This window comes from Diaporthe amygdali (assembly GCF_026229845.1).
Source record: "Diaporthe amygdali strain CAA958 chromosome Unknown NODE_22_length_803717_cov_65_427750, whole genome shotgun sequence".
Taxonomy (NCBI): Eukaryota; Fungi; Ascomycota; class Sordariomycetes; order Diaporthales; family Diaporthaceae; genus Diaporthe; species Diaporthe amygdali.
The window spans coordinates 305,947-329,270 of record NW_026517042.1 but is presented as its reverse complement, the minus strand read 5'-3'; the positions used below and the strand labels follow the sequence as shown (position 1 = coordinate 329,270).

Sequence of the window (23,324 nt, the reverse complement as noted above, 5' to 3'; positions counted from 1 at the left end):
CTCGTAATATTGGATGTTTATAGGAGGGAAACGATTGACTGGGCTGGGGTTCCGGTTGCGTTGGCCTAGCATCACGTCACATCCGCGAACCGTCCAATGTGCACGAAGTGTCCGGTTTCAACTGAAAGTAAACGACGGATCTCCCCCAAACTCGCATCCGACCTCTCTACCATCAATTATAAAGATTGCATATTGTCCATATTGTCGCGAGACCGAATTTATCAAGTGAATTCATAATCTCCTCTTTCTCAATTTCAAGACAGATTGCTCATCCATAACAACTTTACACGAAAAAACCTGGATTATCAGCGAGATGAGCGGCAAAATCGATCTCAAAGACCTGCCCGAAGTCTATTGCGAGGCCTGGGCCTCGAAGGACCCATCGAATCTCCTTGCCCTCTTCTCCCAGGACTCTTTCATGACAGACCATGGGGCGCAGATCCATGTTCCCTTTCCCTTCTTAGAGCGCCACCACAAGCACTGGAACGGCGCCCATGACGATTTTGAAGTTTGGTTGGACAAGCAGTACCCCGTCTACTGGGCCGAGCTTGACGACCAAGGAAATGGGTACTGCAGTTTCAGAACAGTCAACAAGGGGGTGTTTGTGAACGACCTGGGAAGACGCAAGGCTACGGGATTGCCGTTCCAGTATTCGGGTGTGATTGATCTGAAACTTGAGGGGGGCAAGATTGTACAGGCGGACGAGTGGCTGAGGGTACCATTCGAGGATAGCGTTTCCCCGGATAAGTATATCACTATCTCGGAGGAGAGTTTGAAGGGCGTCATGAGGAAGGACCTTCACAAGTCCGAATAAGCTACATCGGTGGAGACCATCCCCTTATATTTCAATTCAACTTTTGCGCATCATGTATGAGTCAACACATTTGTCCCTTGAAGCCAAAGCCTTTGTGCCGCCGAGAGACTGACATGAGATTCTGTAATGGGTCGGGATGACTTTCTGTCTATATACGGTCGAGGCATGCGGTGCAGATCGGTACCGAACGTCCTGGTACTCACAGCAGTGTCAGCCGCCCCTTGCGGATCGATGGGTGTAGCGAGGGGTTAAGAAAGCATCATCCTTTTCCTCCTTCAACTCGGGCACCTTGCGAACGATGACCGACGGAGAACCCGAGCAATTGGTACCATCACATCTCCGCTTACCTGGTGAAATTTAATTCTCAGTGCATGCCTCTAGCTTCCTCACTCAGTGTGATTTCCAAAAGCTGCTCTAAACCAAACCAGCAGTGTGCTTAGTCTGAAGCGACTTGGCTGCTTCAATGGTCTGCTCTTGGCTTGAAATTGTCATAAGCGGTAATTTGCTGATGACCCAACCAATTATGCTCAAGCCGTCACGCAGTTTTTAGAACCTATCAAAGAAGCGTTTTGGTAGGACGATGTATAGAGAAGCGGGACTTGGCACATTGTATTCTTCGTCACGATGGTGACATTTTAGTAAGGCACACCACCACCAAGAAGCCTCTCGTGGTAAGGGCTTGCTCCACGATAGCTTCAGTATCAGCTGAGCTTATTGTTCGAGATGCATGATTCCAAACGTCCTTAAAAGCCCAAGAACTTGCGGCATAGCTCAAACTCTGCCTTTTTGAGTATATAAGGGCATCCATGGCCTTGGTTGTTGGGCAGGAGTCTTCTCTTTGCCGCCACCATCAAGGACATCTTCTCAGGCACTGCTCTAGTCACTGTTATTCTTGACAAACTCTCATATCCCTCAAAATGCAATTCGTCATTACCTCCGCCCTTCTGGCTCTTCAGCTGGTCAGCGCCTCGGTCCTTCCTCGTGATGGGCTTGAGTACTCTGAGCTGACCGGGATTGAGCCTTTCAACACGACATTCGCCTTGGATCACCTAGTCAAAGATCGCACGCTGGATAGCACAGAATCTCTCGCTGAGCGCCAGGCATCTGGTGCTGTCTACTACTGCATTAATGCCAATTGGGGGCCGGCCTGCGAGTATCGCTACATGCCGAAGGACCAATGCGGTATGAACTCTTCCGCGAGACTCGATTGTCTCATCTCTCACTTGATCTGTAGACACGAGACTAAGACTTCAAATGCATAGTCACTTTCCAAGCTCCGTGGCAGGACAGCATTAGCTCATTCGGCCCCGACCCTGGCGTCTGGTGCCATCTTTTTGAGCACAGCAACTGCAACGAGAACGGACGCGTTCTCTGGAACGTCCAGAACCCCGGCATCGACAATCTCGACACCATCGGCTGGAACGATATTTTGACCTCCGTCAGGTGCTGGTGGTAAGCCTGCCAGAGATATCCGGCTGTATGAGCGCAAGAGTTTTAGTGCAGCCTATAGCGAAGGTGGTGGGGTGGGCCATTCACTTGTTGCCGTGATTACAAGACGGACGGATGGGATGGATAAAGAGAGAATGTTCTCTTGGGCTTAGTCTTCCGCACCACTCACTCGGGATAGCTCTTCAATCTAAGGTCGGGATGCAATGCGTCATCGCGGCCGCTTCTTAGGCTTACAATTATTGCTGAGGTCTGTCTTCGCCGTTTGAAATGTGCGCTCCCAGGAATTTCGGGCTTCGACCCCAGTGGTGCCAGCAAATATCAGAGAAACCAGCCTCTAGACCACCAAGCCAACTACAACCCAGAACTTCCCCGGGTACCTAAGACAACTATGACAGGACTGTGGTCGTTTCTGACGAGTTCGGACATTGCAAGGCGGAGAAGACACGAGCGACCGCATAAACGGATGACCTGAATCTGACCGTAATGAGCGCGGATTGTGATTATCATAAACATTTGAAGGCCGGCTCTATGGACAGGTGACCATGATAAGATTGATGGTACTCGAGCTAAACTCTGCTGCCCGCATTGTCCGTCTAGTATCTGATAGCACAATTCGGATGGCTGGGTTCAAAACCAGGAGAAAATGTAATTGCAAGTGGATTGTGTGGTCAGCATAGCAGTAGGAATTCGCCCATTCCAAACGCTCTTTACCTTAATTTTTCAACCTGAAACTCAATATCAATTTTAGGCGAAAGACTTTTTATTATCAGTGGTATGGATGTTTTAGAAAAGTCTGCAGTGGCGGCACAATTAAGTGAACGCGGTGCGGACACAAGACTGCTAGTGGCTAATGCAATGATTGCAAGAAACCAAGTCTTGATAATATGTCGATGACTTATAGTTCCAACATCTTGAAGCCGCTCCTCACTCCCTCGACCAGGTCTTCCTCCCAGAGCTGGGAGCTTGACAAGGGGGGCTGGCCTGGTATGTTTGTGGCAGCAGATCGGCCCACTCCGTCCCACCAGCACGGCGCTGATAAGCAGCGGCTACCGGAGACAAGATCTGGGGGGCATGTGCAGTGGAACGCAACACAGACCACGAGCCACTGACAGCACGCTCTCAACAGTCCAGTCACGGCCGAGTTCCCGCATAAGTTCCATTTTGTGGGCGCCCCAGCAGCCAAGGCGATAGCAAAAGAAGAACGTTACTTCGGCGCGTCCGCTTTGGGAGCCCTGCTTGCGATCACACGGGGCCGCGGCCGATGCAAAGATAACAGCAGCCCGGCCCGGCAATACCAGTCGTGCTCCTGGCACGATGGCGGCTGCTGAAAGATTTTCCTTCTTCCACCCCTCCAGATTCTGGCAGAATAGACGTCGACAACCTGGTTACAGGTACGAAAGTCTTGGAGAAGAGGAAGACGACGACGACGAGCTGTCACCGCCCGCAGACATCATGATCAGTCAGCCCAGCAGCAGCGGCAGTGGCGATGCCGGCCTCATAGCCAAACAAGTTCTTCGGAAGATTGATATGAGGCTTATCCCACTGCTCTTTGTCACCTATGGCCTCAACTTCATGGACAAGACCATCTTGTCCAGTGCATCGGTATTTGGACTGAAGGATGACACAGTTCGTGCAACCCCTCATCATTCTGTCCACGTGCACGCGGAATCACCAAACTAACTTTATCAACAGCATCTGGAAGGGCAGGACTACAGCTGGGTCTCATCTGTCTTCTACTTTGGATACTTCGCCTGGACGTATCCTACCACTCTTCTCATCGCCCGTCTCCCTGTTGCACGGTACATGACCGCCAACACACTGTTCTGGGGGATCGTCGTCGGCGTGACTGCGGCGTGCTCCAACTACGGCGGCCTGCTCACCGTCCGCTTCCTGCTCGGTGTTGCTGAGGCTACTATTACACCTGCCTTTATGTTCATCACTACGTCGTGGTATACGCGCGATGAGATTCCATTTCGCACCGGCATCTGGTTCTCGGGCAACTCCATCGGCGGCATGATCGCCTCGCTCTTCGCCTTCGGCGTAGGACACATCGACGACTCTGTCGGTCCCTGGCGGTGGATGTTCATCATCCTGGGCATAGCGACTTTCCTCTGGGCGTTCGTCCTCTGGTTCACCCTTCCAAACAGCATATCTACCGCCAACTTCCTCACCCCGGAGGAGAAACAGTTCGCCACGGACAGGGTCATCGTTGCGGGGACGGGGCGCACGGAGAAGACGGCCTGGAACTGGGCGCAGATGCGCGAGTGCCTTATCGACCCCAAGACATGGTTCATCTTCGGGCTCGAGATCCTGACCCAGATCCCCAACGGCGGCACCCAGAACTTCGCCAACCTGGTCATCAAGTCCTTTGGCTTCACGAGCCTGCAGAGCACCCTGATCAACATCCCGTACTCGCTCATCTCGGGCGGCTGCATCATGTTCACCGGCTGGCTCGCTGGCCGCTTCCGCCAGGCCAATTGCATCCTCGTCGCGTGCGTCGTGCTGCCCTGTATCACCGGCTCCGCCCTCATCTACTCGCGCGAGCACGTGTCCCGCGGCGTCCAGCTCTTCGGCTACTTCTTGCTCTCGACGGGGCCTTCTGCCATGCCTCTCGCGCTGTCGCTCGTCCAAGCAAACTACCGCGGCGTGACCAAGAAGATGACTATGACGGCGCTGATCTTCCTCGCCTACTGTGCCGGTAACATTGCTGGCCCGCAGTTCTTCAAGAGCTCCGAGGCACCCACATACAACACTGCCTTTAGGACTATCATGATCTGCTACGCCCTGAGTGTGCTGTTGGCGTTGGGACTGCGGACGTACCTCGCTTGGACTAATGCGAGAAGGACAAGACAGGAAGGCTTTGAGGGCAGTGCGGGCTCTGCCGGGGCGGTCGGTGGTGGCAAGGTTGTTGATATTGCTGGTGATGCGAATGCTGTTAACAACGTTGAGCTGAGGAGTGAGGACTACGAAGATGTCACAGATTGGCAGACCTCTGGGTTTAGATACCGTCTCTGAAAGGCATGACAGAGGCAATGGGGTTTAGAGCGGCTCCTGGTGGTACATAAGCTACCTAGATATGTAAGAGAACAGTTACTGGCATTCTACACATTGGAATAAAGGTCCTGTGGCCATTTGTGCCCTAAATGCCCGCCCATCGCATCAAGTCTGAGACGGACTGCTGCCTGCTCACTTTCTGACTGGGAGTAAAACACTAAGGACAACTTGTTCTCGAAATGATTCTAAATTCAGACGAGCCTTTGGTCGCTCAAAGCGTTGCACCACTGAGCAATATCTCAGTAACAGACTACTTCGGAAGGAGATAAACAGACAGCGAAAGATAAACTGTACATTGGCAGGTTGATAGTAAGCCTGGGTAAGGCCGCCTTCGGCGAGTCCTTAGCTGTGTTAAGGAATCTCTCTATTGTGAGTGTATCTAAATGCTGAAACTAGAATGTCTTCAGCGTAGATTAATACAGGGTGAATTTCAGTGCATCCCAATTTTCGGACAAGATATAGGACTTATTCGTCGAGGATTCCCTACTGGTTTGAAGATCCTCCTTTAAAGCCTGTAGCAGATGCGAACATCTTTGTGGCGTTAAAGAATGCGCCATCGGTACCTATCTCGTAGCCCCTAGTAGGGTCCAACATATCTGACATATTCAGCCTCTGCGAATGTGTATATGGGTTATAAGTGTCAAATATCCGTGCAACGACTTGGCTGGGAAAGATGCCGTCTTCGTCAGGAATAGCTGTACTTGCTCCTGCTTCGAGTAGACGATCGAGTATCTCGAGACTTCCACTATATCGGACTGCAAGATAAATTGGAGTACGACCGCGGGCGTTTGGTATATCGACCGTGCACTGCCCACAATGCAACAACTGTTCGACAACTCCTAGTTGCGCTGACTGAACGGCCAGATGGAGCGCCGTGTACCCCTGCGGCCCCAACATCCCTGCGTCCGCTTTATAGCAGAGGAGGACTTGAACCGCTGTTTCTCGACCATACTGACAAGCAAGGTGCAGGGGGCTCATCCCATAAGCATTCTGGATGTCGATCGGATGGCCCGCATCTATGAGAACTTGTACAAGATGACCAAGGTCCAGCCATGCTGCGAAATGAAGCATCGTGTTTCCCTCAGTGTCGTTAACATAGTCCCCGAGATTTGATTCTTGCAAAGAGAGTTCCCGTGAGATCAGCTCATTCGCCAATGAGACGAGTCGAAACTCCTCTGTCTGCTTCCACTGCTGCAATTCAGTCTTCCCTGAGGATGCTTTGATAGAGCTATCTCGGAGTCTTCTGTACAAGGCATTGTCTACGACTTTAGGATGTACAATGTCATCGTAAAGCTGAAACATGACCTCAGAACAGAGAGTTTCCAGACGAGATAACACATCCACCAGGTAGCGATCCAGAGCCTCATGAGAAAACATTGCATGAAAAGGAAGCAGCTTTTCGAGGCCGATTGCCAGTTTCATATTCTGTAGGTGTAGCGATTCCTCGAGATCTGGGAAAGCACTGATCACGCCTTGAATTCGATGAACAATCTCGAGTGGGAATTGGGCGCAATGCTGAGCTGAATGTACATGGTACGGTAAGAATCGGTATGTATGCTTTATCAGCCAGTTGTAAGCGTCTCTATCGGTGAAAAGTAGTTGGGAGAGCACCTCTTTCGTTGAGTCGAGGTCTTTCGAAACTTGCTTGAACAACATAGCACGCACGCAAGACCGGATGATCATGCAGTGTCCTAGTGCCAGAAACGTATCCGCATCTCGACAGTGAAAAACGGTGAATCCATCCTGTAGGAAAAACTCCCTGACAGACTCATGGACAAATTGAGCTTTTCCCGCAGAGACTTCGACCAGACCCCTCGAGATGCTTCTTACCAGCCGTTTCTGTCGCTCCTGTTCCAGACGGTCATCCACATAAGGTTTGACTGCCTCAGCAGGTGCCTGAAAGTCAAAATTGTCCCTCCCAAAGGTGTCGAACGCAGAGATCTCGTTAACTTGAAAACTCGGACTTCCCAGGAGCAGCCAATGTACCAGATTGCGAAGCTTTAAACGTTCCAGCACCGACATAGCCTTCAGAAGTCTGGTGAACATGGTGACTAAGTCCGTAGGTACGCTATCGAGAGTCTTCTGAACCTCCCAAAAGGTACACCCGTTATCAATATCTCGAAGGACTTCATCGACCACCAAGACAACCCACAGGAAAATACCTGAGGACTTTTCCATAATGGTCATTCTTAATCGGTCAATGACATTTGCAGTGAAACCAACATCGTATGGGATCTTATATTCCACCATTTTAAATATGTCGTTCCGATTTTCTCTCTCCAGGGTGATCTCGGGGCACCTGGAGATTGATATATGTGGGTAGTGGCGGCTTGAAAGGCAAATATCCAAGTATCTTCCCAAGGCGTATGCATCGCTGGTAAGGCTTCTAAGGAAGTAGGCCAACTCACGCACGTATTTCGCCTCGCATTCATCCACGGCGTCCAGGAAGATTGTAACACGATTTGTGTACGTAGTCTCGACCAGACATCGTCTTATTAATCGCAACAATTCTTCCAACGTTGGACCCCATAATGCAGAATCAGTATATGAAGTTTCAGACTTGAAGTGATCCACTATGACTGATTGAAAGGGATGACTTTGTTCAAGAAGCTGGAGCAGAAAAGATCTGAGCATTCCCTGTGGTGTACGGTCCAATTCAGATCCGCGCGCATTGAAAAAGAAATTGGCGATGATGTGGCCCTGTTGTGCGGTAGCCTTGGTAAATAATAGGATCTCTTTCATGACAGTTGACTTGCCAGAGCCGGGGAGGCCTTTTATCCACAAAATCCCGTGGTTTGTCTGAACGTCAGAGCGTTGGCTCCAGGAGACGAAAGTCCGGTGACTGCGTAGCCACTGACAAGTGTCCAGCACAGGAGGATGAATGGCATTCTGTCTATCAAATATTTGAGGATAGGACAAAGCCTGTTTGCATTTTGCGACTGATGAATATAAGGTCAGTATTAGCAGAAGCCACCTGTCTCGACTTGACTGGACGTACCGACAAAGTCTTCATGCTTGCCTGTTACTTGATAAGTAGCATTCGTCACGGGATGCGGCGATTTGGAATCTGCGGGCTCTCCATATCAGCATGAAACACATGCTTCTGTCAACTCAAATTCACTGACTAAGACTTTGCACGGATGCCGTTGCTGTCGAGTTTACCTCCCGACGCTTGATTTGCTTGACAATCTTCGCCAACTCGCCTCCGACCTTTTGATACCCCGGGTCGGAGGGTCCGTTGTATTTACACATGTCCATATGGTTTGCCGGAATCGTTTCCGCATGCTCTCTTGGATCATCTAACGAGGAAGATGCGTCGGGAACGACCTAGTACCGTTTTAGACGGGCATATTCGTAGAGGGATGCCAAAGACGCACCTTATCGTTCAACAATCCGAGCTTCACACCCGTGAGGGCGTGGGCCTCCTGAAAGGTCTTCACAGTGAACTGAAACTTGCGCCATTGTGAAACGAAGGACTCCCGTGAAAGCTCAAGCTCAGGAGCGTCAATACCTAAAGAGCGCAAAATGGAGTCATGAGAGTCAAAACGAAGGACAGCGCCCGCGATGCGTCTGACAACGTCGGCGGTTGACGCGAGTCCAGGACTTCCTCTATGCGGAGTTCCCAGAAAGACAATGGCGTGTGTGCTCCGGATTATGTCTTGAAATTCGGGGTCCTCCATGGATTCACACCGACGCAGTGCCTGAATACCACTCTGAGAGATTGTCATGGGCTAGGTCATGGAGTTTTCAACATACCTCTTTCACCACAAGACCACCGAGAGAATGAACCACAAATATCACCTTCCTGTCCCTGGGACGATTCCGAGAATACTCGAAAATAAGGTCTCGAGCATGGCTAAAGATGTTGTTCCTACTTGTATTGCCGTATCCCTTAGTAACCCAGCTGTCGTAACCCCAGGTTAAAATGCGCGAATTTGGAGCATCCGATGGTAGAAGATCTGCTGGCCAATATACATCTGGACTATCTGTTGACCTCCCAGCCGTATCATTCTGTATGTTGGCCTCGGATCTGGTGACGAAAATTCGGGCGGGTCGTTTGAACAATTTGTCAAACCGTGAGGATCGTGCAGACTTGGGCCGGTTAGCCTCGTCGGTATCTTGGCTGCGGAAAGACCATGTTTGCTTTGGGTGTCCCTGTAGACCATGGACAAAGAGGATGCTGGAGTGTATTGGTCAACTGGAGTCACTCCCTCGATAAGGTTAGGGTGGCACTGTACTCGACATCTGGAGCCTGGTGTTCGGGCTCATACAACACTGTTAACCCGATCGCGGGAACCTCTGCTGTTCGCATTATCTTTAGCAACCTGAAGGCTTACACGAGACAAAGTATCAGATATATAGTACAATAGGAGCAACGGACTCCGACAATCTGAATCTGCTGTGACTTCGGGCACTTCTTTAATCGTGCGGGAAAAGGATTTGAGCCCCTCAACACGTCCGATCAGCTGTTGCTAACGACTCTAGGCCAGGAAAGGAGTGGTGCCTGGCTGCCCAGGCATCTCTGCAGGTGTGGTGTGGCTGCTTGTCCTCGTGTCACATATTTATACATGTTCAGGTAAGATGAGGGCTAGTCTGTTTATTGGCGAGGCAGTAGCTGTAGTACAAGCAACAACCTCACACTTAGATCCTTGCAACTCGGAAGGCTGTCACACAAAAAGTCTCAAATTAAGTACTATGTACAGTAGCAACACCACAATATATTCAAGAACATCAAAGGTCAGGCACGGTCCACTGCCGGAAAATCACCACCAACTCATACGTAGACGTAGCAGAAGTCGTTGGCGGTCGTGTCAAGCAGCTCGCCGAGCAGGTGGGCCTTGCCCTCGGCGACGAAGCCCAGGCCCTGGACGTCCTCGGCGGTGCCGTTCTTGTGGGGCTCGGTCGAGTTGTTCATGGTGAAGGCGCCGTTGACGGCGCTGGTCCAGTCGGCGACGCGCGAGGCCGGGTCCTGCATCTGCCACAGCCACCACACGTGGTCGATCTGCCCGTGGTGCAGGTAGAAGGCCGGGTCGCCGGGAGAGACGAAGAGGTCCCTGCCGGGGTCGCCGCCTATGTGTGGATATCTTGTCAATCAATGTTTCTCTTATTTTGTTCGAAAAGGGAAGTTATTTGACGGAAGGGGAAAAAAAAAGAGAGACGCGGGATGAAGGTTTGGAACTGCTCGAGACTCACCAATCGAGAAGTGGATGCCGCCGTGGACGCCCAGCTCCGGGTACAGCGGGTCACCCTGCATCAGCCACTCGAAGGACCAAATATCCTGGGGCTCGCGCAGCAGGGTGAGGACGCTGCTGGAGTTGGCGAAGCGGTCGTTGGCGTCCTGGGTAAGGCTGCGCTTCAGGCAGCGCGGGTTGTACTTGTAGGGGTAGGAGGAGTTGTCGGAGCCGCTGTTGATGGTCGTCAGGCCGCTGGGGCCAAGGTTGACAGTGTAGTTGACAAAGGGCCCCGAGGTGACGCAGCCGCCACCTGTGCCAGCAGACAGGTACACCGCGGCGTCGCCCTGGTCCTCGTTTACAACGATGTAGTCGGCGTCCGTGTAATTCATCGAGACGCCGTTGCCGCTCATGGACGTCTCGCTGCCGTCGAAGATGGGCGAGTTGGCCAGACCTTCTTCGGCGGTGCGCGCCCAGTCCCAGTAAGGGAGGGTGCCTGTGTAGCCGCACTCGTTGCGGAGGGCTTGTTCATGCTCCCAGATGAACCAACGATGCCAGCCTAGGAAGTTGGCCGTCTGGTGGATGGTGAAGGTTTGGTTGATATGCTATTGGTGAATTAGGTCAGCAGGAGCGCGCGCTTGTTTCCTAAATATTCTTGTGGAGAAAGATGCGCTAGACTATATGTGAGACCATTCTATCAGGGAACAGCGTTTATGCATACCGTCACAACAAAGTCGTCGAACCTGGACTTGGCACCCTCGGCAAGGCTAGACGGCGTCTTAGCCTCCTTGCTCTGCAGGCATAGCACGGCATCCGTATAGGCGATACGCTCTTCCGCAGTCAGATCGTGCCTGGGAATCTCTTGTTAACTCTAATCCTTATCTATATCACATGGCAGGGCTCGGCACTGTTGTCGACCCTAATCAGAACAAACGACTTACCAAGACTTGCGGACAGACACCTTGTCAGCCGTGCATGTAGAGTTCGCACCCAACCGAGACAGAGCAACGCTGCGCGCATGCTCGCCAAAATCACCGATGGAGGCGTTGAATCGGTTGAATCCCGCATCCTGCCTCTTGACGAGGGCTGGGCCGGCCTGGGAAACACCGGCCAAGGCGAGAGCCGCGCCGAGGGCTCGCTGGGTGAGTTGCATCTTGAGAAGGGTCTAGTAGTCTGGATACCGGCGATAACTAATGTTGCTGCCAAACGAGAGACTGGACCGGGCGAGACTGGACTGCAAGAGCACAGAGGCGAGACTGAGCGAGGGTAAGGTGGGAAACGGGACTTGATGTAGGTATCGTGGGTTTTACACCTCGCTTATATATGAAATTACATACGGCCCCAACTCTCCACAGGCAGAATCTTTTCCCCCACAGGCAATGGACACGCCCTATATCCACGACGGCCAAGTCACCTAGGTGCTATGTCTATATTTACAGCATGTTTTGTTGGTGGGAGAAAGCAAGGCGCCGGCCCTGTTTGGGGGGCGCCCGGGGGTCGGGCGCACTAGTAGATTGATCTCTTGAGTCGTGCTCCCGGCGAAACATCGCATATAAACCAGGTCCCAGTGGCAACGTCCAAAGCTTGGCATATCCGCTCGGGTCAGGGGCAGCCAGACAGGCGGGTCGGCCACTGCCCAGCATGCAAGGCCCGCAGGGCAGCTGGCTCATTGGGATCGTCACATCGTCGCCGGACCCTGCGTCGTGTTGTGGGCGGGCGCCGTACAATGGCAAAAAGGCTGTGTAAATCCCGAGCACCGACAAGAGAGGGTTGTCCCTTGGGGCTCAATTGGCAAGTGGGGACTCTGGCCCGGACGGATTTTCCTGATAAGCTTGTTCATGATCGGAGGCTTGGGCAGGGTGTGGACTTGTTCTTATTTTTTATGGAGTGCAAACGCGTCTGTTTTCCCAGAGACAGGGCAAACCTCGGGCGGAGTATGACAGCAGTGAAATTATATGCAGTACATTTCTTCAAACCGTGGTGCCCGGCGACCTCAACTCTGAGGGCCTCAGCCGCCTGCGTAAAAGCTCGCTCATACGCATTGTTGTCGGAATATCTATACTCCCAGTCGCTATCGACTAGTCTGTCGCACGAGCCAATACAAGTGTCGAGCCATCGTCCAGAGTTACACAACATCTCATCAATTCATTCATTGCGAGTTGGCGCTCATGCTACGTGGACAAGAAAGCTTGCTTCGGCCAAAATAAGAGGACCTATCAAGATACATGTGTTGAGTTGTAAGGGAAAAGCCAGTACATGGCGGCGTGATTGGGTCGATATAAACAACAGTGACACGCAACAAGACACACGTCGTGCGGTATCAGTATTTCCAAGTTGCCCGGCTCCGCATTCCGCTCCATCCCTTGAACGACCTCGCATAAATCCACAGCCGTCGTTTTCCTCCAATGCACTCATACACCTATCCACTTCATCCGTGAGGAAAGCATAGTCCCTGAGCCTGAGATAGAGATCTTTTTGGTCTTTTCGATTTGTGATGGATTTTTTTGTCTTTGCCTCACTCCCTCCTTCGCTTTGCTCTCCTCCCTTTTTTTGCCTGAGGTGGTATTCGGAAAAGATAAAATAAGAACAAGATAAGGGTATGTTTGCAGTGAAAAAAGGTCAAGTCGTCATATATGCAGCAAGATCGCTTTCAAATCATGGCGGTTTAAAGTTCGTAATTCTTGCACCAGAGGTCTCATTTGAAAATTCTTAGCCCATCTTGACATCTCCATCGACACCAACTCCAGCAAACGGCACAGTCTGTGACTGTTGCTGTTGGTGCTGTTGCTGGTCACCTTCACGGGCCGCCGCTGGTTGGTGGTCCCGCTTCTTCCTGCCGAGTCGGTCGCACCACTCTTCCGCGCTGACAATCGTGCCGTCGAGCACGCCGCTCACCTGCGACATCATGTCCAGCCCCTCTTTGGCCAGAACGAGCACCCGCTGTGCGCCATCGCGGACCTCCTGCTCCTTGCCTTCCTCGGATGACGAGGCCTGGTTGCCGTTGGCATTGCTGCCCGACTCTTGGGTGGCGATGCGGAATCGCTGGGGTAGAGAGGTGAGGTGCCTCCGGACCAGCGCTCGCGCGTTGTCTGGCAGTGCGCCGCCAGCGTACTTGGACACTGTCTCAATCACACCTTGCAGTGTTTTGAGCACCTCTGTTCGCAGGGCGTCGATGCGCGCTCCGATTGCGCGTCGTGCCTGCTCGTCGTCCTGAACTCCTGACATGCTGTCCGTGTCGTTCATGGCGTGGTCCTCCAAATGTGGATGGCTCTCATATTTGTCTAACGCGTCTTTCAGAGCGCTGATCACCCTGCCGATGTGATCATTGGCCCATCGCAACCAGCTTAGGCAGTACTTGAGGCTACGCAGGCTTTCCTCACTCATAGCAATACTGAGACCAGAGGTGGACATGATGAGCCGAGATTGCCATGCCGTTGGGGTGGTCGATGACGGTCTTGAAGCTGTCCGTTCTGACTTGTCATTTGGCGCCACTGCGTCCTCTGTATAAGCCGGGCTCCGAGCATCGTCGTATGCCGGCAATGTGTCGATAGTGCTCATGGAGAGCCTTCGATCCTTGGTGGTAAAGCCGTAGGGGTCCATCTGGCCATGCGCATCTGCACCATTTGCGCTGTTGTAAGTGGGTGCACCAGAGTCTCGCCGTGGAGAAGACGTTGAATTACCTCTACTGCCTACTTTCCTGCGCTTGTGACTCTTTTCGCCTGTCTCCAAATCACCGGACGATTGGTGTCGGCCCTTGCCGCGAAAGAACCACCGCACGCCGCCCTCTATGCCGGTGAGATGAAGGCCGGACCCGACGACGCCCTCGATGTAATCAACAGGTGTTTTGATGAACCCGGGAGAAAAGTTCTTGGTGGTGTTATAAGCGGAAACGGTGCCCTCAATTGGCTTCGCGAGCACAGAGCCCGACGTCATGACGAGTGACAGGAGCGGCTCGGGCGGGCCAGGTGTGCCAAACATATTCGAAGGCGAGTTAGGCATAGGGGTATTCTTGTTCTTAGGGGACGAGACGAAATCTTGAGGCATGGCTTGTCAGAGATAGGGTTCCCCCCAAGGGCGGGGAAGATGGGACGAAGGGTCATGCACTCACCGGCCTTAAGATCCCCGAGGGCTTCCGCCGCCATTCGCACATCCGGATCATCCAAACTAACGCTGCTTGCGCGACCACCAATGGGCTCCGGGCTCAGAGGGCCCCTCGTACCACTGCTCAAGCTGTCGAGATCCATCTTCGCAGGCGAGCCAGCCGACTGTGCATGGCCCCCCGAGTAGTACGCTGAATATGGGTTTCCGGTAGGCCACGGCCGAGGTCGCACAGGAGGTGAAAATGATGTGTCGCTCGCTGCAGATGATGAAGCGAATCTAAGGGAGTTGGACGTGGGTGGGCCTGCGAGGTAGGCTAACGAGGGAAGAGAATTCACGCCGTGGTCGCTGGTAGGGTTTAATTGCAGAGGCGCCAGCTCGTTTGAAGGAGGCTGCGGAAAGTTCAAGGTGGTAGGGTCGTGGTTCTGCTGGGCGAATGCGTAGGAGGGCGGCGAGTAGGCGGGCAGTTGGCTCAAGGGTCGAGGAGACAAGGAGGACGACTCGGAGTGGCGGTGGGATTGGTGTTGGTGGCTGTGATTGTTGTTATTGCTGGCGCCGGAGGCGTAGAATGGGCTTGCGCTGGCGTTGGTATATGGCGGCGACAGCGTCAAGGAGGAGGAATGCGCTTGCTCGGGCGGCGGTTGCAACTGCTGAAGCGACTTGTGGAATAATGGGTCTGTGGCGCCGTGGGTTGCGTTGCCGCTGCCGATGCCGTTGAAGTCAAAATCGACGGGAGGTGGGAGCCGCATGTGATTCTGACTCTGGGTCTGAGCCTGAGCCTGAGCCTGTAACTGTGCCTGTGACTGGTGGTGTTGGTGTTGGAGTTGGTGTTGCTGCTCCATTTCCATTTCCATTTTGGCCGTCTCCTGGCCCGCCCGTGCTTTTGCTGGTCTGGGCTCTTTGCAACGAAGCAGCCGAGCCCAGCGAGATGCGAGGTCGGGTCCGTTGATTCAGGTTAGGCCAGGAACAGTCCGCCAAGAGGGGGTTTTCTGGTCACGACTAAGTCGTCATTTCAGGATGACAGGCGCGCTCGGTCGGCGAGAGAAAGACGGAACCGAGGAAGCGCAAGACACTGACTCGAGAATGCCTAGGTCGACGAGCAGAGCAGAGCAGAGCAGAGCAAAGCAAAGCAAAACAGAGCCGGTTCGTAGAGAGAGAGGGGATAGTGTGCGTGCACGTAGTGTGACAATGAGACTGCGCGAACGCCTAAAGAAGAGGCTGCAGATGCAGGAGCACACCCAGCACAGGCAAAAAGTAGTCTGGGTCAGGTAAGACACACAGACGAGCCGAAGAGGCAAGGGAAGGATTCTGGCGATAGCCGGCGAAGTTCCAAGGTTTGTCAGGAGAGAGTCTGGATTGGTACTGTGGTAGTGGTGCCCTGCCTTTCCTTCTCCCACCACGAGGTGCCGATGCCGAACAGGGTTATGCTGGGGAGGGGAGGGTCTGCACCACACGAAACCCAACCATGTGGGCAGTCTGTCAAGAGCAGATGGTGGCACAACCACGTTCTGCGCTCACTCACGCAGTAGGGGCGAAAGGAGGAGGAGCAGTACGAGAAAGAGAGGAGGCAGAGTTTGTTTGTTTCTCTGACGCTGGCTTTGGGTGTACGGTGGCACAAGTTGGTTCGTGGGATATCGACTGGCAATATACATAACATACATTACCAATGCTTGCGATGTTCGAGCATCCCTCTTTCTTCGATGCCGTGGCCACCGTGCAGTAGATAGTCTATCATGTGAGGAGTCTGGCACGTCTGGCTACCGTCCTCTTCTGCCTCCTCTGCCGCCTCTGCTAGCTGCCTTTGCTCGCTTCGCTGCTTGCCCTGCCTGTCCAGCCCCGTCAGGCCTGTTGAAGCCAATTGATGCGACACGCCCCTGCAGAGTGGGCTGAAGGCAAAACAGCCAGTCGGCTCTTCCCTGTCCCCACGGTTGATGGATGGCTGGATGGGCATGGCGCAGAACGCAAATCCGCCTGCTGCACGCCATGTATCCGTCCAGACGGATGAATAGTCCTCCTCCCAGAACCCGTCATCCCCAATCTCCGGCTGGGAGCTGTGTGGGGTTTCGCTTTCGCCCCAGCGACTCACCGTCTGCCATGACAATCATGGATCACCCATCCTTCGATTTGTGATATTTTTTCCTTCTTCGTCTGCTGTATTCGACACTGGGGCGGGCTATCTAATTGTCTACTATGACAGTGCGCCTTACCGCATCGCATGACCCTTCCAAGATTTTGATTTTTTTTTCTTCTGGGGCCGAGGCTGCCGTCATGGCCCCACGGTGTCTAACGAGCACTTGTGTCATCCCGACAGCCTAGTGACTCGCCCTACTTTCGCAGGCACAGAGTACAGGCAGACCACAGTCCTCACTTAGCCGCGATCACATGCTTGTTGATCACAGGCGGGCGCACATGGTTGATGGACGGAACGGAACGGATATCTCCAACACGCTCGCATTGACAAAGCAAAATCCGATGATTGAATAACCCGACGGCTGCTACACTGCCCCTGTGCAGCGATAGAGTTTGAGCCCTTGTCACAGGGGAAGGAGACGATGTGGTTGCGACGGCATTGGAGAGAGCAGAATGGTGGGAATGGATGGATGATGGGACACGCACATGTCAGCACATGAACTGCTGAGGTGGGGGTCTGTTCTCGAGGGGGGATGAGCATGGTGCATGCAGACCCCTTTGCCCATCCTCCGAGACAAAAACGGGCACCCTGGCACCAGATTGAATCCTCCCAAGAGCCAAAATGGCCCGCTCCTCGTCGTCACATGCTCGTCGGGAGCCGCCCGTCAAGGACGACCCTGTCTCACCGGCTGCAGAGCTTATTGGGTGCGCCCTGTTGGTCCTCGACCCATCTCAGGGCCCCTTGCCGACTTGCATATGATTTTATCTGTGTCACAAGCAATTCGTCGTCCTACGCAGTGGCATAGTATCTGCGGGACAGTGGCTTCTCTCCTTCTCGACCCCCCTCCCACTCTCCACACCTGGGGCCACTCGGGCTGAACTTCGGCTCCGGCGTTTGAATCAAAGTCTGTGTCACCAAGATTTAAAAAATGAACGCTTCTGAAGATTGCTACTACGTACACATACGCGTACGTGCGCGCACATATATACCCGCAACGGCCAAAAGCTTCGTGGTACTCCCAGAGTTAAAGCTGTCAAATGCCGTTCGAATGCCGATGATGGTTTCTGATTGATTGGGTCGTCGTAGTCGCCAACAGACTGCTGAATTAAAAATGCGCCATGTTTGGGACCTACTGCACTCCACAGGCTTGTTATGTACGTGCTACATGTCGTGCTGATTCTGATAGATAACCCCACGATGATGCTTGAAACATGGGTTCATGTGATGATGTCAAAGTCCCAGCTAGGCGGGCCAGCAGCAGGCTAAGTGCCAAAAAACGACCCTTTGCACGTCAATCGTGCCGCCAACGAGCCCGGATCGGGCATCCGGTGAGCGAGGAGAGGCTGGAGAATCTGACAGGCATTTTGACATACAGAATGACAGACTGACAGACTAACACGCAGACTGGACAGGACACACTATTGACGCGAAAAGCACAGAGATCACACAGTAGCCCTGCATCGCATCAAGCTTGCCCCGTCAGCCCGTCTCATCATGTTGCCTCTTTGGCTCTGGGGCTGGCCCAGCCGGGGGAAAGATCTTCTGCGTGTGACGAGTGACCCGTGACCACAGAAGAAGCTGCTGTGCGACGTAACGGCACATAGCATCGCCGTCAACCAACAGCCAGTGCAGCGCTTCACCGCCTGCACGCCTGCACGTCTGCACGTCTGCCTGTCGCCCAGCCCAGCCCAGCCCAACCTTCTGAGCGGCTCATTTGTTTGTTGAGCCCTACTGCAATGTGCAACTCAACTCAACCCAATTCAGGTCGTCGGTGAGATGTGACATGGAGCATGGAATGTTCGGTGCCTCTGACACCGCCCAAACCGTAGAGTTTTTAATGTTTGGGCAGTTCTTAATGGCACCGCAGGAAATCCATCCTTCTCCGCCCCCATAATCGCAGAATTCACCAACGTCAACACTATTGATACCGAACAAGACGCCCGAATCTGGCGTGTCGCAATGTGATGGTCTGCACTGTCAAGAGGGGGCGTTGAGAGGAAGAGAAGGGAAGGGTTTCCAGAGTGAACTCGCAGCGGAATTTTCTTTTTGATGTCTTTCCCTCGCCGAATAAATGTGGCCCGTGCGTCACGGAACGGTGGCTCCTTCCTCCGACCGTCCAGTGGCCCGTGCACCCATCGAGCTGAGCTGGAGGTGGACAGGTTGTCTGGACTCCTGGGCCGCGCTGCAGTCATCCCCTGAGAGATGCTTGGCTGGCCTTGCTTGGGAGGTCCATACGAAGCTAGGGTCGCGATACCAATCTCGAAATCCACCCCAAGTTAACATCAACCCAAGTTGTTCATCGCCATTGACGACAGCCTTCAGCTTGCTGCTGGTCCACTCACTCCTGCGACAACTCGTAACACTTTCCGCTCTCATGATATAGGCCTTCGTAGCAGCCTGCTCCTTCTGGCCAGAGTGCCGTTCGCATTGCTCTCGTGCCCCTCCCTGCCTTGTCCATAGCCTCGACGACACCGATACACTTTCGACAACAGCAACTCCAGCGCCCACCATGGCTTCTGCCATCTTTTTCCTGGACTTGAAGGGCAAGGTCTGTTCAGCAGAGCTTCGGCACTTGTCTTGAGTCAATGTCTTGGAGCTGATAGCCATGCCTTACAGACCCTCCTCGCCCGAAACTACAGAGGAGATATCCCGATGTCCGCCGTCGAGAAGTTCCCAGTGCTGCTTAGCGAAGCAGAAGAAGAGTCATCAGCAGTACCGCCCTGTTTCTCACACGAAGGAATCAACGTACGCTATCGCCCTTGGTGATATTCTAATTCCCGGTCCTGCGACTGACACACATGCTTCAGTACCTCTACATACGGCACAACAACCTCTACCTCCTCGCACTGACGAAACGAAACACAAACGCCGCCGAGATCCTCTTGTTTCTACACAAACTCGTCGATGTTTTCACAGAGTACTTCAAGGCTCTGGAGGAGGAGTCAATTCGCGACAACTTCGTCATCATATACGAGCTGCTAGACGAGATGATGGACTTTGGCTACCCCCAGACAACCGAATCCAAGATTCTCCAAGAATACATCACCCAAGAATCTCATAAGCTTGAGATTCAAGCACGACCGCCTATTGCCGTTACGAACGCCGTCTCATGGAGATCCGAGGGAATCCGGTACCGCAAGAATGAGGTCTTCCTCGATGTCGTCGAAAGTCTCAACCTCCTCGTCTCTGCTAACGGCAACGTGCTGCGCTCCGAGATCCTCGGCGCCATCAAGATGAAGTGTTATTTGTCCGGCATGCCTGAATTGCGACTGGGACTCAACGACAAGGTCATGTTCGAGACAACGGGGCGGACCACGCGAGGCAAGGCCATCGAAATGGAAGACGTCAAGTTCCACCAATGCGTTCGGCTATCACGATTTGAGAACGACCGGACCATCTCATTTATTCCACCAGACGGCGAGTTCGAGCTCATGTCCTACCGGCTCAACACGCAGGTCAAGCCCCTGATCTGGGTCGAGTGCGTGGTTGAGAGCCACTCCGGAAGCCGAGTAGAGTATATGGTTAAGGCACGAGCACAATTCAAGAGGCGTAGCACGGCAAACAACGTTGAGATTATTGTGCCTGTCCCCGAAGATGCTGATTCACCAAGGTTCAGGACAAACATTGGCAGTGTTCACTACGCGCCAGAGCAAGCCGCTATCGTCTGGAAGATCAAACAGTTCGGAGGTGCTAAGGAGTTCCTCATGCGGGCGGAGCTAGGTCTTCCGAGTGTGCGTGGTGACGACGAGCATGGTGGTGGAATGACTGGTGGCTTTGGAGGAAGCATGGGTGGTGTCGGCGGCCCGGGTAAGGGTGCGAAGAGGCCAATCCAGGTTAAATTCGAGATCCCCTACTTCACAACCAGTGGAATCCAAGTGCGCTATCTGAAGATCACAGAACCGAAGGTAAGACATACCAGAAAGAAACACCACTTGAGGGCTCAGCTAACACGGCCAACAGCTCCAATACCCGTCCTTGCCATGGGTCAGGTACATCACACAGTCAGGCGACATTGCAGTAAGGTTGCCGGATGTTGTTTAGAGAACGCATGGAGAGCCGTGGCCGAGCCCTCCAACAAAAAATGGCTCGACACTTGGTGAAGGCGTCCTGCGTACGCCCCACGTGAGCGATCCAAATTATCTCTCCTGATCACAACAGCCAGTAGAGAATCACTTTCTCCCTTAACATGTTTGGTCGCTTCTGTATATTGGGCGCCGACGGAAAAGGGATCCTCTAGCCAACAGACGCATGAAAACACTGCTTGGGGGAAAGGCCCGTCGAAGCATAGTCAAGCGGACAGACAGCATTGCATTGTGACGCGAAAATATCTTATCCTGGACAATACGGATGATGGTGTTGGAATCCGCGCCAATTTGCAAGGCGATTCTCATGAACATGCGCTTAGAAATTACGAATCAAGATTTACTGCTTCAAAGCGGTCCTGTGATTCCTTGTTTTCTTCAGAATTTGAGTTCCAAAGGTTGTGACTTCACGTCACCCCCATACCAACGCCATGGCCTCCCTCCAATACTACTTCCCCGTCCAATACCCGTGCCTCGCCTGACCTTTATCGATCAACGCTTAATAAAAAAAAAGCAGTGATTATAGCTGACCTCTACTGTTGTGAACTCTAGCAAACAAGTTGTCACCAGCTTTCTGCTCTCTAACGCCCTACACGACTGGGACTCACAGCGAGGCCATCTCCGCACCGCGACGCAGGGGACACAGACGACATGAAAGGCCGGCCATTGCTCTCTGCCCTCTGTCTGTGCGACGTCAGCAGCGGACTCCGCTCGTCGGGGGCGATATGTGAAGAGGCAAGCGACCGGCTGGACCCGTTCCACCCGTCGAAGTGCAGTGCGATGAGGCTCTTCCTCCGCTCCTCGTGGGGCTGCGTCTCGCCCGTCAGCTTGAAGTACGCGCCCATCGCGATTAGCGCCAGCTGCATCGTCCCGACGAGGACGTAGACGGCCCAGGCGCTCCAGCCTCGTGCGCCCACGCGCAAGATCATGTTGATGCCGAAGGTCCAGGTGTACTGGTGAGCACACCAGTCAGTCAGTCGGTCGATCATCAGTCAAAGGATCGCCGCGCCCAATATGATGTCAACTGTCAACACACCGTACGTACCGGAGCACTTAAACAAAGACTCGCCAGGCTCAGGCTCCCAAGGTGACCCAGCCGCCACGTCGTCAGCGCCTGCGGCACCCACTGCACGCACGCCAGCACCGCGACGCCCACGCCCAGCACGTCGGCCCACGTCTGATTCAGCCGTGGTTGTTGCAGGCGCAAGATGACGGCCGACACTGCCATGACGGCGAAGGCGAAGGCGCACGCGGCCAGGAGGACGAGCCAGGCACGCCGCGCGCGGCGGAACGTCCGCTCCGGCCCCGTGAGCGAGGCCCGCTTGCCGTGGAGCTCGGCCTCGGCCTCTTCCTCCGAGTAGTAGACGTACATGAACAGGCTGTCACCCGCGGGGGTGGCGGTCAGCACGGTTTGGACAGGAGAGGTTTTCGGCATTGCTGTTTGTCGCCTCGGCTCTATCATGATCTTCACTTACACGGTCCAGAAGCAAAAGATACCAATGATGACCTGCAGCATGCCCAGTAGACCGCTGATGCAGGCGAAGCGCGTGAGCTCCCTACAGCAGCCGACGCCGGCCCCGCTCGAGGGCAGCATTGTGATGTTTCCTACGGCGCAGACGCCCGACAGCGAGCCTAGGAGCACGTATAGCGTTGACAGACCCTCCGCGGACTTTCTCGAGGCGATGCGGGTCCATTGGGGGATGTAGGAGATCAGAACCCAAGCTATGAGGATGCTGTTATTTCAACAATTTAATCTTTGGTCAGCGTACTGATGACTCTTTTTGCTTTTGTTAAATGTTGTTTGGATGTGCTTTCTCGGCTGACATACCATGAGGTAGTAAACTGCGGTATTGATGGGTTCGAGAGCTCCTTGCAGCTACCTGGTTCCGCGGCCAGTGAATGTATAGTGTCTGATTGGAACTGTGATATCGCCATCTTCCCATATTCAGACGGAGTCTTCAGGGCGCTCAGAAAAGTGAAGGCTGCAAGGTGCTATTGTGCGAATCAAGCAAAAAGAATGAGCTCCAGTTTATACCTCGAATATAAGATTCATTTCAGGACAGATACCGCCCATCACATGCTTACTTTTTGGAGCCCAGAATTGCGTCAACAATTTTAAAAGATAGATATCGTCATGTTTTCGTAGCTACCCTTCCTTACAGTGCCGCAAAGGCCTTACTTGCATCGCCTTATCTTTCGCCTTCTCAACGGGTGTGACCTGCCTAACTGCAGGATCCCGCATTGGGCAAGGAACGGGGAGTGATGATTCGACATCGCGCCTGGTGTCCAAATTGGACAGGCCACCTTGGCGCTGGGGCAAACATTCCGGCAGCTCCCTGCATGCATCTGCAATCACCTGTGGTATTGGACATGATGGGGACTGTTCCTGGGGTTGCACAAGCATTTGTAGCCGTTGGGGAAGACTCGGTGCTTCGTAGCACAGCAGGACATGGGGGATTAACTTGCACAGTTATCACGGAAGCTTGTGTTTGTAATTATATGGTTTTATTCCGTCATAATCTCTG

General features: G+C 53.3%; 8 protein-coding genes across 8 annotated transcripts; 3 read left to right on the top strand and 5 right to left on the bottom strand.

Moving 5' to 3' along the window:
* Positions 1–313: 313 nt before the first annotated feature.
* J7T55_004573 (uncharacterized protein) lies at positions 314–814 on the top strand (the record flags this gene model as incomplete). The annotated part of the gene is made up of 1 exon (XM_053130277.1): positions 314–814. The coding sequence occupies one exon, from the start codon at positions 314–316 to the stop codon at positions 812–814; it is 501 nt and encodes a 166-aa protein (XP_052991501.1).
* Positions 815–1,731: 917 nt separating this feature from the next.
* Positions 1,732–5,278, top strand: J7T55_004572 (llantoate permease; the record flags this gene model as incomplete). The annotated part of the gene is made up of 6 exons (XM_053130276.1): positions 1,732–1,996; positions 2,077–2,266; positions 3,165–3,247; positions 3,395–3,563; positions 3,655–3,889; positions 3,956–5,278. The coding sequence occupies 6 exons, from the start codon at positions 1,732–1,734 to the stop codon at positions 5,276–5,278; spliced, it is 2,265 nt and encodes a 754-aa protein (XP_052991500.1).
* A 724-nt stretch (positions 5,279–6,002) lies between these two features.
* On the bottom strand, positions 6,003–9,045 carry J7T55_004571 (uncharacterized protein; the record flags this gene model as incomplete). The annotated part of the gene is made up of 5 exons (XM_053130275.1): positions 6,003–6,024; positions 6,270–8,256; positions 8,316–8,384; positions 8,443–8,644; positions 8,695–9,045. The coding sequence occupies 5 exons, from the start codon at positions 9,043–9,045 to the stop codon at positions 6,003–6,005; spliced, it is 2,631 nt and encodes an 876-aa protein (XP_052991499.1).
* Positions 9,046–10,091: 1,046 nt separating this feature from the next.
* J7T55_004570 (tyrosinase central domain protein) lies at positions 10,092–11,641 on the bottom strand (the record flags this gene model as incomplete). Its single annotated transcript, XM_053130274.1, has 4 exons — positions 10,092–10,387; positions 10,511–11,093; positions 11,210–11,339; positions 11,430–11,641. 4 exons carry the CDS (start codon positions 11,639–11,641, stop codon positions 10,092–10,094), a joined length of 1,221 nt encoding a protein of 406 aa, XP_052991498.1.
* Positions 11,642–13,197: 1,556 nt separating this feature from the next.
* On the bottom strand, positions 13,198–15,440 carry J7T55_004569 (uncharacterized protein; the record flags this gene model as incomplete). The annotated part of the gene is made up of 2 exons (XM_053130273.1): positions 13,198–14,522; positions 14,597–15,440. The coding sequence occupies 2 exons, from the start codon at positions 15,438–15,440 to the stop codon at positions 13,198–13,200; spliced, it is 2,169 nt and encodes a 722-aa protein (XP_052991497.1).
* Positions 15,441–15,925: 485 nt separating this feature from the next.
* On the bottom strand, positions 15,926–16,537 carry J7T55_004568 (uncharacterized protein; the record flags this gene model as incomplete). The annotated part of the gene is made up of 2 exons (XM_053130272.1): positions 15,926–16,013; positions 16,251–16,537. The coding sequence occupies 2 exons, from the start codon at positions 16,535–16,537 to the stop codon at positions 15,926–15,928; spliced, it is 375 nt and encodes a 124-aa protein (XP_052991496.1).
* A 2,689-nt stretch (positions 16,538–19,226) lies between these two features.
* J7T55_004567 (uncharacterized protein) lies at positions 19,227–20,758 on the top strand (the record flags this gene model as incomplete). Its single annotated transcript, XM_053130271.1, has 4 exons — positions 19,227–19,265; positions 19,334–19,462; positions 19,525–20,622; positions 20,678–20,758. 4 exons carry the CDS (start codon positions 19,227–19,229, stop codon positions 20,756–20,758), a joined length of 1,347 nt encoding a protein of 448 aa, XP_052991495.1.
* A 574-nt stretch (positions 20,759–21,332) lies between these two features.
* On the bottom strand, positions 21,333–23,203 carry J7T55_004566 (uncharacterized protein; the record flags this gene model as incomplete). The annotated part of the gene is made up of 6 exons (XM_053130270.1): positions 21,333–21,347; positions 21,408–21,752; positions 21,845–22,178; positions 22,275–22,532; positions 22,628–22,791; positions 22,979–23,203. 6 exons carry the CDS (start codon positions 23,201–23,203, stop codon positions 21,333–21,335), a joined length of 1,341 nt encoding a protein of 446 aa, XP_052991494.1.
* Between the last annotated feature and the right edge of the window lie 121 nt (positions 23,204–23,324).